At 28.5% G+C, this 18937-nt stretch overlaps 1 protein-coding gene across 1 annotated transcript in view; it reads left to right on the top strand.

Moving 5' to 3' along the window:
- Nucleotides 1–17966, top strand: part of Klp3A (kinesin-like protein 3A) — a 78801-nt gene extending 60835 nt beyond the window's left edge. The window contains exons 15-20 of the mRNA XM_075365374.1: nt 1099–1317; nt 3143–3295; nt 5205–5366; nt 7009–7082; nt 13830–13909; nt 17883–17966. Coding sequence (XP_075221489.1) covers nt 1099–1317; nt 3143–3295; nt 5205–5366; nt 7009–7082; nt 13830–13887 — 666 coding nt within the window. The 3' untranslated portion in view covers nt 13888–13909; nt 17883–17966. The remainder of the gene's footprint in view (nt 1–1098; nt 1318–3142; nt 3296–5204; nt 5367–7008; nt 7083–13829; nt 13910–17882) is intronic.
- Nucleotides 17967–18937: the final 971 nt, after the last annotated feature.

Raw genomic sequence — 18937 nt, 5'->3', positions numbered from 1 at the left:
TTAAATTAAATAAAAGCAAAAACTATTTAATGTGTGGACATTGTATTCATTATCAGAAGTTTTGGATATGATTAAGCATATACTTGCAGAACAGAGAACACTTAAAAGTAAAAGATTCCAGTGACAATTGTCCTTCATGAACAAATTTATGATGAATAGTTCTTTTCTGTTGTAGAAACATAATCATGTCATGATCACTTTTTTGCCTTTGTGATACTGGTGATGTAAAATTTGAAATTGAAATATTTGAAATACAATTAAATTAAAAATTTAATTGTAGGATTGTACCAAAAAACATAGTTCTGGTGCTACACATGAATTCAAAAATCCTTTCTACAAGAGCCTCTTGTATTCTGACATGTCTTGATTATCTGACAAGCAATGTGACAGACATTGAGAAACGACCTTTTTACCCAAATCTTCTATAAAGATCGGTGGAAATTTTTAATATGAAATTATTTGCAATAATTTCCACATAATCCTATAGATAATGTTGTTGTTAGTAATGAGTCCTTTGTGAGCAGAATTTGGGTTGCGTGTCAAGTCCTGACTTCATCTGCAAGGGTTTTTTTCATTGAACTGCCTGAATGTGTAGTATAAGATAAACTTTTATCCCATTATACTTGCCTCATCAATTGCACAATCTTGGATTCATTTTTCTTGAGTTATAGAATTGAAATTAGCTTTTTGTTTTATAGCATTAATGTGATGAGTTTCCCATTATCTGCACAACATTGTATTGTCTTTCTCAGTTGGGGGCATTTGTGGTGTCAGATTGCTGATTAAAAGTAGTCTTACAAATTGATTGGAAGATGGCAGCTGTATTAGACAAGAAGTAATTTGTCTAATCTATAATTGTCATACTATCATAAAGGAAATAATTGAGGTTTACCAATTAATAAATTACATAAATCATTTAAACGAATGGAACTAATAACTTTGTAGTTATTCATTTCCAAGATGGAGCTGAACTTAAGGATAATTTTCTTGAATGAGTACTCTTAAAGACAATTTTAGTTTAATAAAGAAAATTTGTAGTATTATAATTTCCAAGTTAATTATTTTAACTGATTTTTTTTTAAATTATTACTGTTGTAGGTATATTTGTTACTGAGTCAATTACATTCGAAAGATCATAATATTCACTCAAATGATGCAAATAATAATCTTTTAGAAAGGATTAAAATACAAAATGAAGAATTAGAGAAAATGGATTCGTTACGCCAAGAAGTTGGATACCTCAGATCGACTGTTGATAAATTAAATAAAGAATTAGAAGCAAAACAAAACCAGCAGCAAAAGGAGAAAAAGAAAAAGGTAAAGATTAAATTACACAAACATTTTATGTATATAGAAAATTTCTAGTTAACTTATGGTGTTTCATATATTCTATATTTATTCTCATCAAAGAATTTTAAATGCATTAGGTTTATCTTTGCTTTTTGCTTTGTAATGTTATCTTTTTAATTTCAGTTTTTTTTTTTAAGTGATATAAGTAGAATCAAAATTTGTTTCCTTTTCTAATATGATACTTGCAACATTTTTTTTTTTTTTTTGTTAATATGTGATGTTTATTGATAATTTGGATGACTTCTTTCCTGTGATATGATAAATTAATCATGAGATGTGGAATTTATTCTCTGTTTTATGTTATATGGTACTGTTTTATGAAACAAACTTGTTTTCAAATATGTATTTAGATGCTCAGAAAAACTTAGTTTTGGAGAAAATAATGTGGAGGTAACAGTTTAGAAATAAATGTTGAAAAATCAAAAATTGTACTTTCAAGAAAAGTAATGTTAGATTAAGATCCAGTAATTTTATGAATAACCGGCAGTTGGAAATCATTACAATGGCTTGATGTTTATGATCATTTTTTCGATCCAGGAGTGTACTGTACTCTTGTGTAAAATGGTAAGTAAAGGGTTATTTAATGTCATGGTTAGTAAGAATTAACTCTATATAGAGCCAAGGCACACTCTATAATTGCAAATTAGACTGTTTAATAATGTAATTAGATCAATATTCATAAGATGAAGTGAAAAGTGGGTTCAAAGATAGAATGTGTTGTAGCTCATGCTGTTAAAATTTAATAAATCAATATTTTGTTGGCGAAGAACTACTAGATAATAATACTAGTTTAAAACAGGTTAAGGCAAAGTTTTTTATTATGTAATAGATATGTAATATTATGTAATTGATATGTAATATTATGTAATTGGCTGTAAATAGATGGATCAAATTATCTAAGGAAGTTGCCTTAAAGAGTTCCTAGAGGATGTTTTGATCACATTCATAACGTTGCTGCTGCCTAGTGACTTTGGAATGAAGGTGGGGTTATATAATTAAATATAATTTGGTCACATATATAAGAAATATTTAACAGAGGTTGGCATTGGCTACATAAAGTACCAAACTTCATTTTGTAAAAAATTAATTTTTGTTTCAATTTGACTAACCACTTTTAATATATAAAACATTACTACTATTTTAATATTATTATTAGGCAAGTAGGTCATAAACTCATTACATAAAATTGTAAGAAGATGCCATAATATCCTACAAGTCACATATTTAAGAAATATTTAACAGAGGTTGGCTATTTGACTAGTCTTGAAGAAAAACTACACTGATCTGATTATTGTTGATGTTTGTAGGATAATATATGGCATCTTCTTACAACTTTATGTAATGAGTTTGAGCATGTAATGAAGTTACAAATGAGTATCAAACTTCATTTTGTAAAAAATGAAGTTTGATACTTTATGTACTTTCAGAATTTTAGAGATAAATTGAAGTAAATATAATGCAAGAAAAAACAACATTTTTACTTTGATTAAAGAGTAAGTACAGAATTAAAGTTAGTTCTAGTTTCATTATTAATATTCTAATTTTTTATAAAAACTTTATAAAACTCATCACTATTTTAATGTAAATAATGAGTGAACATTTTTAATTTTTCTTCAAGCCTAGTGTTTATCACTATGATTTTAAAAAAGGGACTTATGCCTTAACTCTGGAGTCTTTCTTGTTAATGTATTTATTTAAATTAAGAGTGTACATGTCTACTTCAATGAAATTTGTATATGTTTGTAATTCTGCCAATTTTGTTTCTCTTGTTCATTTGTTGTTTTTTTCACAGGAAAAAAATTCAGAAAACACAAATAATGGCCTAAGTACTCCTGTTCACTTGATCAATGAATTTGATGATAATGAAAATGATGTAGATGATGATGATGAAAAAGATCCTGATTGGCGTAATACTCCTATGTTTAAGAGACTCCAAGCTTTAAAGGTATTTTAAAATTGATATTATTGCTTTAATGAGGTCAATTTTTATGGTAAAATTAATTTTTGTCATTTTTTGACTATTGCCCAATTTGAAATTTGGTTTGTCTTGGGGAGTTTCCTGGCCACGGGCTTTTTTCATTTTTAAACTTATCTACCTTTTGGCAGTATGGTGTGGTGCCAAAAAAACTTGTGGGAATTTTTTTGTTTTGAAGTTGAGTTCCAACCCTTTCCTCCAGAATCTTGATTTATCAATCATTTTTCAACATACCATCTACTGGAAGTAATGAGGAAGGACCTTCAAATGAAACAACCACAAGACATTTTTTTCTAGTGATGTTTAACTGATTATTTGATAAGAGCCAGTGACGTATTTTCATCTGATACTTTTCTAACTATGGAACCCTTTGTTCCTGAACATAATGTCCACCATAATGTTGAAAAATAATTTCTTATTGACATACTTAAAGTATAAATTTGTAAATGTGCTCTTGATTGTATATTAAATAAAAAAAGGATAGTTAGGCAAATGTTGTTTACTGTTTGTGAATTTTATACACCATTTTTAATTACTGTAATATCACTATACCTTTTTTTTAGAGTAGTTTAAATGTTTTCTAAAGTTGTTTGATATCTACTTAATTTCAGAATATATTCAAGCTTTTCTGGATTTAAGAACATTATGGTTGAATGCAGTGCCTCTTTCTAATTTAAGCATTCATGATGTTCCAGGCCAATACTAATCCAGAAATTCTTGAGGTTAACTGCAAAGTAAATATTTAAAATTCCTCTATGTTAATTTATCTTACGTGATAAGAAGTGATGTTCTTATTGCATTAGATTACAGTACTCTATTCATAATTAAGTATTTGGATATGCTTACAGCATATCCAAATACTTAAGTATACATATCCACATATACAAGTCTTAACCAATAAAATAAAAAATTGTATTTTCATGAATTTGAAGATGAAAACAGAACAAGCAGTGTAAATAGTTTAACTTGGATCTTGTCAAAATTCCATATCATATAAGTTCAATTTAAATTCTACATATAAGTTCATTGTCATAAAAGGTATAGGCAGGCTTTAACAGTGTTAGAAGATCATCTGTGCTTCATTGTGTTAGAATAATAGACCTAAAATCTTAAAGCTCATGTTTTTAGTAAAATTGAAAAGAACTATCGCAGAGTTAATTCTTAAGAACATTTTTCATACACATCTAATGATTTACGAATGACAGGAGTAGTATGTACTTTAAATATTGTCAAACATTATGTACTTCAAACTATTTTTTGGATCAGTAGATATGAAAGTGTCATAATGATTGCTTATTTATTAGTAATGAAGTAAAGTAGAAATAATAAGGGAAAAACGTTTTTTCTAAATAGATCCTAAAAAAAGTTCCTTCTTAAAATAAGTGTGTGTGAATAGTATTAAAAGAACATTGACTTATATTGATTAAACATTCTTTGTTAGTCAAATATCTAAGTTTGATGCATATTTCATTCTCACTTGATTTACTACCATTTCATTAATTTATTTTTCCAAAAGTCAAGATTACACTGGGTGGGATGTTTTTGGTTTTATAAAGTTAAAACTTTGAAGGAAAGTAGATTTTAAGTGGTTCATCTGTAACTCTGCCTACAGTTGAGTAAACGTCTAAATGAGTCGTGCATTAAAAGGATAGGAAAGGTATACAGTAAGTTTTAAGTTTTTGAAGGTGTAGTTTTTTTCCATGAAGGTTTAAAGGGGTCTTTTTATGGGTAAGGTATAATTTTCAGAAAATTCAGTTTGTATGTTTATCCTTAAAACATTTTCATATTCATAAGACATTAATATAAATTAATTATTAATTTGAATACCCATTATATTTTTAAAAACTTAAAATACTAATATCAGATGTGTTCTTTATAGCAGGAAAGAAATACTACTGCAGTTAAAAGAGGTAGTGATGGTTTACCGAAATGTTGTTGCAAGTCAGATTGTGCAAAAAAAACTTGCAGCTGCAGAAAGGCTGGTGCAACTTGTGGTACAAGATGCAAGTGTAGTATTGAATCGTGTAAAAACACAGAGGATGTGAGTAACAATAATGTTACTTGTTTTATGTAAATATAAGTTAAAGTGTAGGTTCTATTAACACATCATTCTCATGATTTGTATTGATGGAATGACAATAAGTTAAACACCATGCAGCAGTTTTGTATAATCTTAAGCAAATTGTATTTAATCTTTTTTTACGAAGTACTTGTCTGTGAACATTTTTAGTTAATACCAGTAAAGATTTTATGTTGCTAGCGTGTGGTTGCGCCAGTTCCTTGTTTTTTACTAAAGTGTATTATTTTGATGTGATTTAAGTGGTAAGTAAAAGTCAAAATCTACTGAACAAGTAAAGTTTCTTACATGTTATTAATTTTTCTGTTTGAAATATTTGCGTATTTCAATGAATATATCTTCAAAGCCTTAATTACAAAGAAAAGGCCAGAAATATTTACAAAGCGTTCTTGAAAGAAAGAGATAAGTTTCCTTTGTTGTCTTAATTATAAAGGACCCTTAAGATATTGCTGCATTTAATTTATTCAATTTGCCAAAAAAAACAGTTTGGCATTTTATAAAAATACATTTTGCATGCTACTTAATATTAAGTTCTCAACCAGCCAGTGGGATAAGTTTTTCTGTTATGCCATTTTTATTATGAATATTTTTTATTCAAGTTATGACAATTATCTTGCCCTTTTGTTTTATAAATTTTCATTCTTTTCAGAATGACCTTAATTGTGAAACTCTTTTCACTATAATAATAGTGTGCTTTTTTCTTTTAATAAAGATATCATTTTATTTAAAAAGAGAATTTTTGGATGTAGTCTCATTATTTACTTAAAATTACATAGCAAATATATAAGTAATTAAATATCATAGTGCATCTGTGTTGTAGTTCATTAACTGCAGAAATAGTTGAGGTGTGCTGCTAAAATCTCCATCTGATAAATTATTCTATTGATCATCAAAATCAAATTGTAAGATTTTGTCTCCTCATTATAGCATTTGCAAAGGTTCAAACAAATACTAAAGTATTTTTGTTACAAATAAAATACTGAATGTACATGAATCCCAGTGCAGATGTAGCGAATTAATATGCTTGCATAAGCTATATGTAAATAATGTGATTTAATATTACAAGATTTTGCAGAGAATTTTTATTCAGTTAATGGGCTTAGTTGTTTTCAGGAGTTTGACTATGTCGAATGATAGGCTTGTACTTCAAAGTGTTTAACTCTTTCCTGGTACTTTTTTTTACTTAAGCCAAAATTTACTTTTCTACTTATTTCAAACTAGCACTTTTAGTCTCTTAATTTTAATAAAAAATCGTAATTGATTTGAAATTGTAAATATTAAAAATATTAACAAATATTAAAAATTGTTATTTTACAGCCAGTCATTATAAATAACGTAAAAATTTTATCATTGTATTTTTATGGTTACCATTTCGTGTTTTGTTTTTAAGGAACCAGTATAATGAAATGTCTTAAGATCAAAATCTCTGACTGATGTTTCAGTTAGCAAACTATTTTCTCCTAATTGAAGTTCAATTAAGAAAGTATATATCACAATCAAAATGCAGACTTTTTTGAAATTTGTTTTTAGTTTTTGTCATAGTTTTTAGGATTCGTTAGAAATACACCGTAACATTGTTTCTGTTTTATTGCTTTTTTTCTTTCAGAATAAATTGAGCAATGATGGAAGTTTTGATGAAAATGAAACTTCAAGTAACAATGGATCATTTAAAAAACCCAGGTAATTATTGTTCTAAGTTGATATTTTGTTAATATAAATTTTAATATTCACAATGGATTTTTAAAAATTATATATAAAAATGTGATATTTAATTTACTGTCGAGGATATTTCCTGAACAGATAGCTGCTAATCCTTTTATCACTGTCAACAAGTGTCTTGAGATAATAGGAATTTTATAGCAAAGGGCAGTGTATTGAAAATGTTGCTTGAATCTAAAGTTCTCAGCAAGGATAACACTTAGATACTTCTACAACGAGACTTACCTAATTCGATGACCTGCCATTGAAACAAGAGGTCGTCATATAACAACTAGCTTGCTGTTGAGCAATATTATTGTTGTTTTCTCTGGACTAAACACCATATTATGTGCAAACTCCGCAACCAAAGTATCATGCAAGCCTTAGCTGCCCTGAATTTGATCTTAATTCTCGAATCTCCTTTAATCAGCAGCAAAAGTCCATCATCCACATATGTGATTACCTGGCATCCACTGGATAACCTTAACCCCAGCATGTTTCAGAGGATGAGATGAATGATTTGTAGCGTGTGTGAAAATGCCATGTCTGACCGGATTTGAACCTGGGAACTCTGGATGAAAGGCCGAGATGCTGCCAACAACCTTTAGATAGCATTTTTCTTACTTCTGGGACGTCTCAGTTGCTGAAATAACTATATAACACATTCATCTCATTCTTTCTACAATCACTCTTCTGCAACTGAAATAGGACAGAGAGCCACCACAAATTATTAAAAACCATTGATACGTACTCAAACTCTCTAGAAGAAACAATCATAACCTTAAGATTAAAATCTTGGGTGCCCCCGAGGGCGAGTTCTAACACAAATTCCAACAACAGACAAAGAGCTCCACCATGATTCCATCGAAACATGGAGCTAAATTTCTACCTCAACTGCAAATTACCTGAAATACCTCTGTGTCTATAATTTGCACAGATAAAACAAAGAGTGAAAAGGCAGTAACTTCCTTTTGGTGTTGCAGATGATGTGAGGTTTCATTAGCATTTCCAGCATTCAGTAGAATATTTAAAAAATCACGTTTATTAAAAACACCCTGCTGGATCGAGAGAGCTGATAAAAAATTTTTTCTACCATTGAATCCTTATTTTCTTGCTCTGTAACAAAAGCCAAGAATCCCTTTTTGACCAAATGAAAATATTTAGACCTCTGTCTTCAATAGTCATAGACCAAAACCACTCACTGTTCAGGATCAGGATCACTCTCCTGTGACGCTTCACTGGCTGTCAAGAAAGACAACTATCTAGTCCACCTAGGGGCAATTCTCTCTTGACCTAAACTATGGATGAGGGATTGAATATCATTCTGATTTCAATCTAAGACAGTCTAGCAGAGAAAATATTAATAAACTTAGACCCGTTTGCCTTCCTGTGGAGGAAGTGCCCCTGATGATCAGGGAAAGATAAATTAATTGATGATCACTAGAACAATCAACAGACCAAGCATCAATCCTACCAGGAATATTCCTACTAACAGTAATATCAGCATTCGTCCAGCAAACAATTTCCTTCCATACTGACTTCTAATCCATACTGCACAACAAAGCCTGCAACTAATACCATTATCATCTATGACTCCATTATGTCAAAGAAGCGATGTAGAATTTACATCAGTACCTAGTGCTATAGGACAGTTACCAACAAGACCAAGAATTCTGTTTCAGTTTTCTAAATGTTCCTCAGTTGGCTCTCTATATTGAAAATATGAACTAACAACACAGAAATCAAGACCAAATCATGACATGACATGATATCAATGTTACAATGATACAGTTGACAAGATATCATGATATGCATTGGGATGTATAATCTAGAAGTATTAGCTTAAGAGCATTTTTTGATCACCTAGATATTTAACTGTCACCCTATCCTGTTGCAACTAAATGTCTGGATTGATTTCAGGTTTCTTTGCCATTAAGAACACAAAACTTCTTTAATCATTCAGACATTTCTCTGACTTGATGGTAACAGCTTGTCTCATAGTCCAAGAATTAAGATGGATTATTTCAGAGGATGCACTTTCACACCTTAAAATAACTTTTGTACCATGTTAGTGGTTATTGCTGCACTTAATTAGGGATTTTGGCTGCTCAGTGCCAGACATTTTGTTTCTTTTCTTATTCTTGCTAATGAAGTGTGATCCATCTCATTAGCCTATTCTGAATAACATCTTCACTAATTTCTATAAGATTCAAAAGTTAGTAGCAGAAATCATATAATTAACTTTTATCAGTATTATTTAATAATACCTGCTGTACTTAATTAAATTGTATATTAATGTATGTATAAATTCTTTTAAAAAATCTTCAAACCCTGGTGTTTGAAGATATACAACTGTAGCTTTTGGGGCTCATAACATTGCAGATTTTATAGTATACATGTTTCCAGATGTATGCTCATCTCTTAAATCAAGAAGCTTCTTGTTCAGTCTTCAAAATACTGCATCCTGTTGTAATAGTATGGCACTGCATCATCCTTGTGGATATTGAAGTGGTATTGGAGCAACTATTTTGATACTCATTTTATGTGTATCACTTTTTTTATTGAGTGCTTTATTCACATGTGCATGCTGCTGATATGTCTAATGCTTCATCACAACTAAATATTATAGAAAAAGCAATGGAAGTGTTCTATTGTTTCTGAATATACCAATTTGGTTATAGGGAAAAAATTCCAAACCTTTGGAACTTTATGTAAAATGATGTCATATTTTTTATTTTGACTTTATTAAAGAAATGTAATCTATTAAAGAAAACTAGTAATGTAGTTTAGGTATATTCAAAAAACTTTTGCAGTGAAAGCCTGTTACAGCTAGTTTAGCTTAATAACAGCAGTCTTATCTGTCTGTACTCAATCGCTGTTGTTTGTTTTAAATGAGTAATTACAATTTATTAGAAATGAGATTGGGTGTCACGATTTTTACTGGTATGGTGACTTGAATATCATCAGGCACCAGCAATTTGAGAATATGCTGTTTCTGATAATTGAAATTAACTCATGACTTACAACTGTAGTGATATGCAATTTGACAGCTCCCTATTTTTACTGTAATTTCAGAAGAATTTGCTACATGTTAGAAAATTGTCAAATTTTTAAAATAATACACTGGTTCAAAAAATGAAAAACCAAATTTATTCAAAATAAATCTTAATCTTTAAAGGATTGCTTAAACACCAAACTTAAATTACGCTTTTCTCCCTCAATTAAGTACCCCCATTTTCCATACAAAATCTTCCTAAAAAATGTTTGTATATGGTCTTATTTGTACAAGAATTAAATATAAAGATATAAACTTTTGTTATAACAGACTTTCATTGTTGTAAACCATGTTACTTTAGAAAATGCTTATTTTGATTGAAGAATTGCTTTTTTAAAAACTTTTTGAACTGTTTTTTTTTTTTTTATGAATCATTTTAAGTGGTGAAGTTGAATATAATATGATCCTTGCTGCTGGTAAAGGAAAAGGTCTTTGCTAATGGATTAAATTACAAAGTTTAATGTGTAATAATTCATAACATTATGGTTTCTTTTGTTTTCTTATTTTAATGCTTGGAAAAGAAATCTGATCGAAGGAGTTACAGGTTAAAAATGTTACCTAGTATGTTTTTATACTTCTTTACTGTATGAACTCTTCAAATTCTTTCACTAAGAGGTAATTTTTTCCAGTAATGTAATCTGTTTTTATAGTATGTTTTATATGCTCAAATGAGTTTTCTAAATTATTAAAGTAGTGTAGACCATTACATTAATCAATTTGTATTTTAACAGAATTTCATAATACTCATTTTATATGTAACATTTATAATGCTTTATTTTTAATAAATTAGTTAGCCTAGTGATCATAAATTTCTATTGTTTTAACTCATTACAGCATAGCAGTTTTCATTACAAATTTAGGAAGTGGTAGTGATTTTGCAGGAGTGATAGTTAAATCATTTGGCAACTAGCCTAACTGTAGCAGTATTTTTTACTACTGCTAGTTTTACCCTCGTGTTTCAACTAATATTCTTCTAAATTAGAAACCATTTATTAAAAGGTTCACAAAGAAGAAGAAATGAAATGGGGAGATTGTTAAAATAAGTTCATAATGCAGTTGTTTGCCTGAGTATAAATTTTTAGTTTTGTCATTGTTGTTTGTAAATGGAGGAGCATTAGGTTTTTGTCACAAATGTTTGCGTCACATTTTAAATCCAAATTCATTAGTAAAAAAATTTATTGTAGACTACTGTATAGCAGGATATAACGCTTCTTTCACATAACAGGTTTTTCATAAAAAGTAGTGATAGTGAAAATCAATATGGAATGATTTTATTGATTTGTGCTGACTGATATTAAATGTAAGCTTGAACTATATAAGATTATTTAAAATTGTATTAAACTGGAACTCAAAAATGTTCTTAGCATAAATGGATATATCGCTCAAGAAAGTTTAAGATTGATAAATAATTGCAGTAATCAGTATGTCATTAACTTGGTTAAAAATCTTCTAAAAAATATGTCACAAGTTGAATAATATGCTACAGGAAACAGCTGTTTGTTCTTACTCTGTCATTACTCTTTAAATAAAATAAATTATTAGTTATAAAACAAAGATGCAAAGCTGCAATGTAACTAACCAAACAGTACAGGACAAAAAGTTCATTAAAAAGTGTAACATGTAGATCATTAAAAAGTATAACTTAGATACAATGATATTAAGATTTAAATTATATGATATCGTGCAACATGCATTTATTACACTCTGTCTTACAACATTTTTTTTAAGATTATCAGTTTGTCAAATGCTACTATTATCCTGATCGCTTTTTGGAAAGGCAATTTTTAAAAATTTATTTTGTAACCTTTTTACTAAGTTTGTCTCAAAAATAACTATGATTGAATATATCATTGATAAATTTAGCAATGATGATATGGAAAGCAATACATGTATTATTCTTGACTATAACATTTTTAACTGGACATTCATTTTTCTTGTTTAACTATAAAACCAATTTCTACTTCTTACTTTTTTAATTTTACATTTATTTAAGGAGATGGACTCACAAGAGGTATCACTGCTTCTGGCCACGTATTTGTTAATGCCTTTAGAATTTAACACAAGTTACTTAGATTTAATACTAGTGATACTTTATAGCAAGCTTTCAAGCTAGCAACAGATTGTTTTTTGGTTGCATATGAGTTAAAACTAATTTGCCCTTGATGTGTATCATCAAACAGTGTGATACAAAAGCATTGCTTTCTCATCCATTGTAATAAATAGAAGCTTCTTAAATTTTTTTCTTTGATAAAGAAAAATGTGTTATTCAACCTATTAAGCTGTCGTGTCTATAAACTCTTGCATGTTTGGATACTTCTCATGGAAATCTCAAATCTTAAAGCCACAGTTACTTACTGTGTTGTCAGAGTTCCAGGTTTTCTTGCATGGTTTTGAATTAAGTTTGTCATTTGATTTTTTTTAAATATATTTTATGAGTTGTTAATGAATAAGTAAGTAATGTGTTCCCCCTTACAAATGTATCGGTGTAATAGTTAGACAGAATATAAGACTTCATATAAGGCAGTCACTTAGTGGTGGTAATGCAATTACCACCGTAAAGTAGGATCTCTGCCCTGTAACTGCTCAAATAGCAAAAAATTCCTGAATGTATATTTTAATGATAAACTGTTATAAAATGTAATGAATATTATTCACAATATGTTCTGAAAGTAAAGATTCAAAGATGTTAAAAATGTAAGGGAAATTGTTTTTTCACTTTTATGCTGCTGTGATTGGCATTGTTCACATGGGACCACTTATCAACTGATTGGGTTGATAAGTCAACTTCAGGTTCTTTCTGAAATTCATTGCTGCTGTTTAATTTAAAGCGGAAGAAATGTATATTTAATAAAAAAGAACAGAAGGTAACTGATACAATCAGTGAGATAATTTATCTATAGGCATTTAATCAACTGTTTATCAAAAACAGTCGTCTACAGCATTTAAAGAAGAAAATTAGTATGTCATCATATACCTGGGCCAAGCACCAATCAATGCAATGTAATATTCATCCACATATATTCTGTAAAATAATTAGAATCTCAACATTAACATGAAGAAATCATACCGTATTCCAGTATAGAAAGGAACATTTCCTATCAGCTTTCTCTAGATCAATAACTTGTGATACTCAACTGTGAGACTGGGAAAAATGAGATTGCTTGATGATACAAAGCAAATTATTAGGAGTCGTGTTTAACAGTATAATCTGCTAACACTCATATTTGTTTTGTCCCCCAGAAGCAACTGGTGTTTCTGAGACTGGAAGAGACCACAAACTTCTTGGTTTAAGGGACAACTTGAGAATTTATATACTATCTAAGCTTTGTGAAACTGCTGATATTATTGTTGAAACTGAGAAATTATTATAATTTTCAATGTTTATAGAATTCACTCATATATCTTTATCTCACTCTTACTTCTCATGTCAGTGTAATCTGTGCAACAAGAACAATTGTTTGCACTGTTTAGAAATCTAAAGCTTGTTATTTGTTTTTTTCAGGTGTGATACAAGATTGGTATGATTCATTCTAAGAAAATTATATCTTTATCATTTTTTTTTTTTGTCAAATGTGAAGATTAATATAATTTTACATGTTACATTATAAATAATTTACACATGTTATTTACCATGATCGTAATTTATTTTCATTCATGTCTGTTGAAATTTCTAGGCCTTTGTCACCACTGATTAATTTTGGAAATACAATGAGAACAATAATGTATGATTGAATTTCTTTAAAATGCATTTAAGGTAAATGAGTTACAAATTAATCTATATTAATTTTTTTTTTTACATGTGCGATAGTGAAAAATTTGTTATTTATTGTTGTTTGCTTAATCTTCTTTGACTTTTGAATTAAAGCTGAACTCTATGACTATTAAGTTGTTTGTTTGTTGTAAGATTAACTTGTCAATAAATCTGTATGCGGGTTGCCTGTGTACCAGTTGTACCAAATTAAGTGAAATTTAAAATGTACTTTTCTAACAAAATAATGATGCCCAAGGTATAAGACTTAAGAAACATATTCCTTCAATAACTTGTTAAACATATTAAATGAATAATTTAAAATATTCCATAGAAAATAGATTTACTGTCAACATCCTGCTGGTTTTCATTAATAATTCAATTTAGATAAGTTTTGATTAAATGCATGCAGTTTTTATCTAGACATTTGTAATGAACTGTTAACATTTTTGCTAAAGCAGGTTAACCAGAATATTAAAATGCATTAACTTATCAGTTACTATATACTGCATATTTAGTAAATCCAGTTCTCGTATATTATAATTTAAGTTTCACCAAAAACTATAACTAAAATATTTCTGTGAATAATGTGATGTGATTGAAATAAAATGTAGATGTGACTATTAGCAGAATTATGACAAATTAAATTTCATAAAAAAAGCTGTTAGATATGTGCATATTTAGAATTTATATCATTCTTGGTTGTATTAGTTTTATAAGATAAAAAAAGAACAACTGCTTGTGGAGGAATAATGATTTAAAAATATATTGAAAAATGTTGTGTACTAATATTAATTTTTCTGTGTTGAGATTAAAAAAAAAAGAATTATTCCATTTGTTTTTTCTTTTTATCAGTCATGTTAAGAAGAATTTATTAAATTGCATGTTTGAAATTGTACAAACTGATATGCAAATATAGCCTCATTGCTAAAAGAAATGTCCTTCAAGAGATGTACTCCAATTAAAAAAGTTACAAGGCAGTGAACCTGAATCTTTGTATTACTTCAGAGAATGATATGTATGAATGTAAATGAAGTATAGTATACAGCCTCAGGTGCTCCTATTAGGTTCCTGAGATGTTAGATTAATTGAAACCCAACCACCAAAGAACACCGATATTCAGATCAATATAAAAGTAACTGCCCTTATTAGGATTTGAATCTTAGAACTCTCGATTTCATAATCAGCTGATTTGTGATAAGTAATGAACCTCTGAACCTAATCCATTACACGTGACAATTGCATCAATGTGGCTGTCAAAGGATTAAGCCCAATTTTTACAGTTAATTGTCTAGTTTTACAGTTAAAAACTACTGCTCACGCTGAACAAAGATACTACTAAATGTTTGTTTAAACGTGCTGTGTAGTATTTTTGTTCAGAGTGAGCAGCAGTTTTTAACTGTAAAAATGAATTACTGAAAAAATTAGCCGAAAGAAATGTAGTTGAATTATTTATAACCTTATTGAGGTAATTTATTTGATAGTAATAACATTATTAGAGAAAAAAATGTTGTTTTTAGAAATCATGTATCAAGTGAATTGTTAGATCTTGAATGTATAAAAAATCTTCTGTGACGGTCTTTAGACTGATTTTCAATGTAGTAATCTTCATAATGGTGATACTGATGACATAATAATGATTGTTGTTGCAGAAACAGAGGTTATTAATGCGGCAACAATATGTTAGAAAATAGTAAGACTACTTTCCTTGGAAGTATCAAGTATGTTAAATGTCACTCAGGAAATTCAAAGATTTGCCAGCATCCATTCAAAGTTTATTGAATATTGTGACTGAAAAATAGAAGTTAACTTAAACTCAGGGTATACTCTGAAAAAGATCTTGAGTTACAGCCCAGTTCCAATGATGAAGTTTCTAGTAAAAGGAGTTTCCTCTTTTTACTAGAGAGATAAAACTGTTATTGCCTGCAGCTCTAATAATTCTGATTTAAATCAAAATTGCCTTAATGAAAATATTGATGATGAATAAATCAGGATAAACCTGTCCAGATTCCTACAAACAAGAAATGTAAAAAGCCAATCTTGGTCGAAAACCCTGTCCTGAAAATTGGAAATCCAACCAAACTAAATCTATATGTAAACTAGGCCTTCCATATAAATCAAAAAAAAGGAAAGATATGACAGCTAAAATACTGAAACCTGCTAATTGTTAATGTTTTCTTTTTTAAATACAATCTAAATTTTGATGAAGAGAACCAAGGTAAGGTAAAATCTGTGTAAAATCTTACAAAAGGTAGAAAGATTATACATTTTGTCTACAGTTACAAAAAGTTATACTCAGAGGAAAAGAAAACGTGAAAATATGGTAAAAAGAAAAATTGTTTAGTTACAGTTATTTCTTTTTAAAAGGTGAGAAAGAGATGCATGTTAGTAAAGATTTATTTTTTTAATGATTAACCTCTAAGAATGACTTTTGCTAGTAGATCAGAAGTCGGTGGACGTTTCTTTACTTCAAGAGAGGTCACAAAATTCCGGCAAATAAAACTAATGAGTACTGGATCAGTAAAATTAAGTCTAATAAGATACCTTGACCCAACAGTGCCTATTAAAAAAAATGTATTAAAAAAAAATTACTGATCCCAATATACCTAAAGAGAATGTTTTTAGGCACACATTTTTTACTCTAGACTTTTTTTCATCCATCTAAAGATAGGTGTTTGATATGTAAAAATTATGAAAATGGTAGGATAGACAAATAACATAATAAGTTATGCTGAACATATACAGAGAAAAGAAGAAGCGTTTGCTGTGAAGAAAGTAGATGTAAACCAACTTTTGGTTTACGTCTTGTAAACCAAAACCTTTGGTTGATCTTATTAAGCTTTGTAATACAAGGTACCATTCCTAAAGAATACCACCAATGGTTTAGATCTCTTTAGAACACCAGAATAGACAAGGGAAGAATACTTTTAAGAGGATTTGGAAGAAATAAAAGATTGTAGTGAGCATAACTGTATGCAACAATAGTGGGAGTAAGACTATATCTGTCATTTACATTAATTTAAAAAGATCTATTATCTGTTCAGTTTTATATCATGAAGTATTCAGAACATTATTTTTTTCTAACTTAAAGGAGTTTAGTTTTTTACAATAAGCAAACTCTATTGTGCTAATCAAGAAACTTCTTCATTGCTGTTCCTTCTAATGTTATTTATGTAGAATAAAAATCAAATGAGAAAAGAAAATCAATATTTATATCGATTCCAGTTTTTTAAAATTAATGCCAAGTGTATGGAATTTTTTTAAAGACCGGTTTATTTTTCTTCTTGTAATATTAATGCTAATTTTTTCATAGATTGTGTAAAGTTTTATTATAAAAACCATAAATTTCAGAAATTTTGCTGTAGTAATTGTAATTTTTAATAAAATAATTCTGCAGTAATTTTTCTACAAGTTTTCAGTAACACAATTGTGGTGGTTAATCATTTTGCACTTTGTTTTTATCGTATTTAAAATTGTTTTGAAAGCTAAGACAAAAATAAAAATCAGGTTATGTAACTATTTTTAAGGAATAATGTATGTAAATTTCATTGTAATTGCCCTTTTCCCAGTTGTAGCTTGAAAAAACTAACACAACATTTATGTATAAATCTTAATTGAATGGATAAATCAAAGGTCATAGAACTTTGCTTACTGTGAAATGTTGTTTGGGTTGAATAGGTAACCAAACAAAAATCCATTGTACCAAAATGCTATTTATAAATAATGCCAGATAAAAATTTATATAATAAATTACTGTACTTAAAAGTGAATGTAATGTGTATGTGTGTATATATATATATATATATATATTTGTGAACAAAGCTGGTTATTTTGCAGTGTATGAATTTGGAATTAAAAAATTAAGTTAGTTAACTGTTCAGAAAATTAACTATTTTTCTTAATTATTTTTGAAATTCTCATGATAGATTTGTTTTAACATTATTATTTTCATGCTTTTAATAATTTATTTTTGTTTCAGGTAGCCTTTTAATTTACGTATTATTAATGTATATATTTATATAAATGTGATGTGATTTTATCCACATAAGAGAAATAATGGAACAGAATGTATATAAAATGTGTTTTAATTAATAAATGTTTAAGTTTTAAAATAACATACTTTTTTCGAGTTAATTTAATAATTTAAAAGATATTTTCAGTATTATTAATAATTATTGGATTTATAAGGGATAATTGGTTGCAATTTTTTTTTACATTCATTTTTTGAAAATGAACTAATTTTTGAATAAATATTTACTTAAGAAAAATTATAGTAAATCCATATACAGGCTTAGAATCACATTTTTAACCAGAATTGCCCAGTAATCCAGTGAACTCAATTTATATAATCTACTGTTAATAACTCAGACAGATATATTTTAATCCTGACAAGCATTCCACAGTCGTTGTTGCTTTTCCATTTCATCAATCCACAATTGAATGGTTTTACAGGAATTAGATAATCAATTTTAGAACATTTCTTAAAAATTTGTTGCTTATAGAATTTTCACAATTACTTTGTTTTGTAAAGAAGCTTTCATGTATTTCAGTTGCCAGTTAACTAGCAATTTTATTGTTTCAAAAATTAAATACTTATGTATTTGTGTTGAGACTGTACCAACTGACAGTTTTGTTATTCATTTCAATTTAACATGCCATAACTATTAGTAGATCCAACCATCTTTAAAGACATTACTCAAAGAAAAACTCAAGTTTTGATATCAATTCTAAGCATAAGGTTCCTTATTACTCTACACATTTCTTTTGCTTTACTGGAGATCTAGACCTTTATAGTGTTGAAAGAAATCATTGAAGTTTCATATGTATAAAGAGGGTAGTCTTTATTATGTATCTTACAGTAATCCATTAAAAGCCAAAATAAATAAATAGTCACAAAACAGCATATTGTACAAATTTGTTAAAATTCAATCCAAAAGCAATGTTAATTAGAATGATAAAAGGATAGGAAAAATTAAGAATTTATTCAGCCATTTGTCATAATCTGCTTTTTTGCTATTTGCAAACAAGCATAAA

Source organism: Lycorma delicatula, chromosome 5, assembly GCF_047948215.1.
Source record: "Lycorma delicatula isolate Av1 chromosome 5, ASM4794821v1, whole genome shotgun sequence".
Classification (NCBI taxonomy): domain Eukaryota; kingdom Metazoa; phylum Arthropoda; class Insecta; order Hemiptera; family Fulgoridae; genus Lycorma; species Lycorma delicatula.
This window is presented reverse-complemented; position numbering and strand designations above follow the sequence as displayed.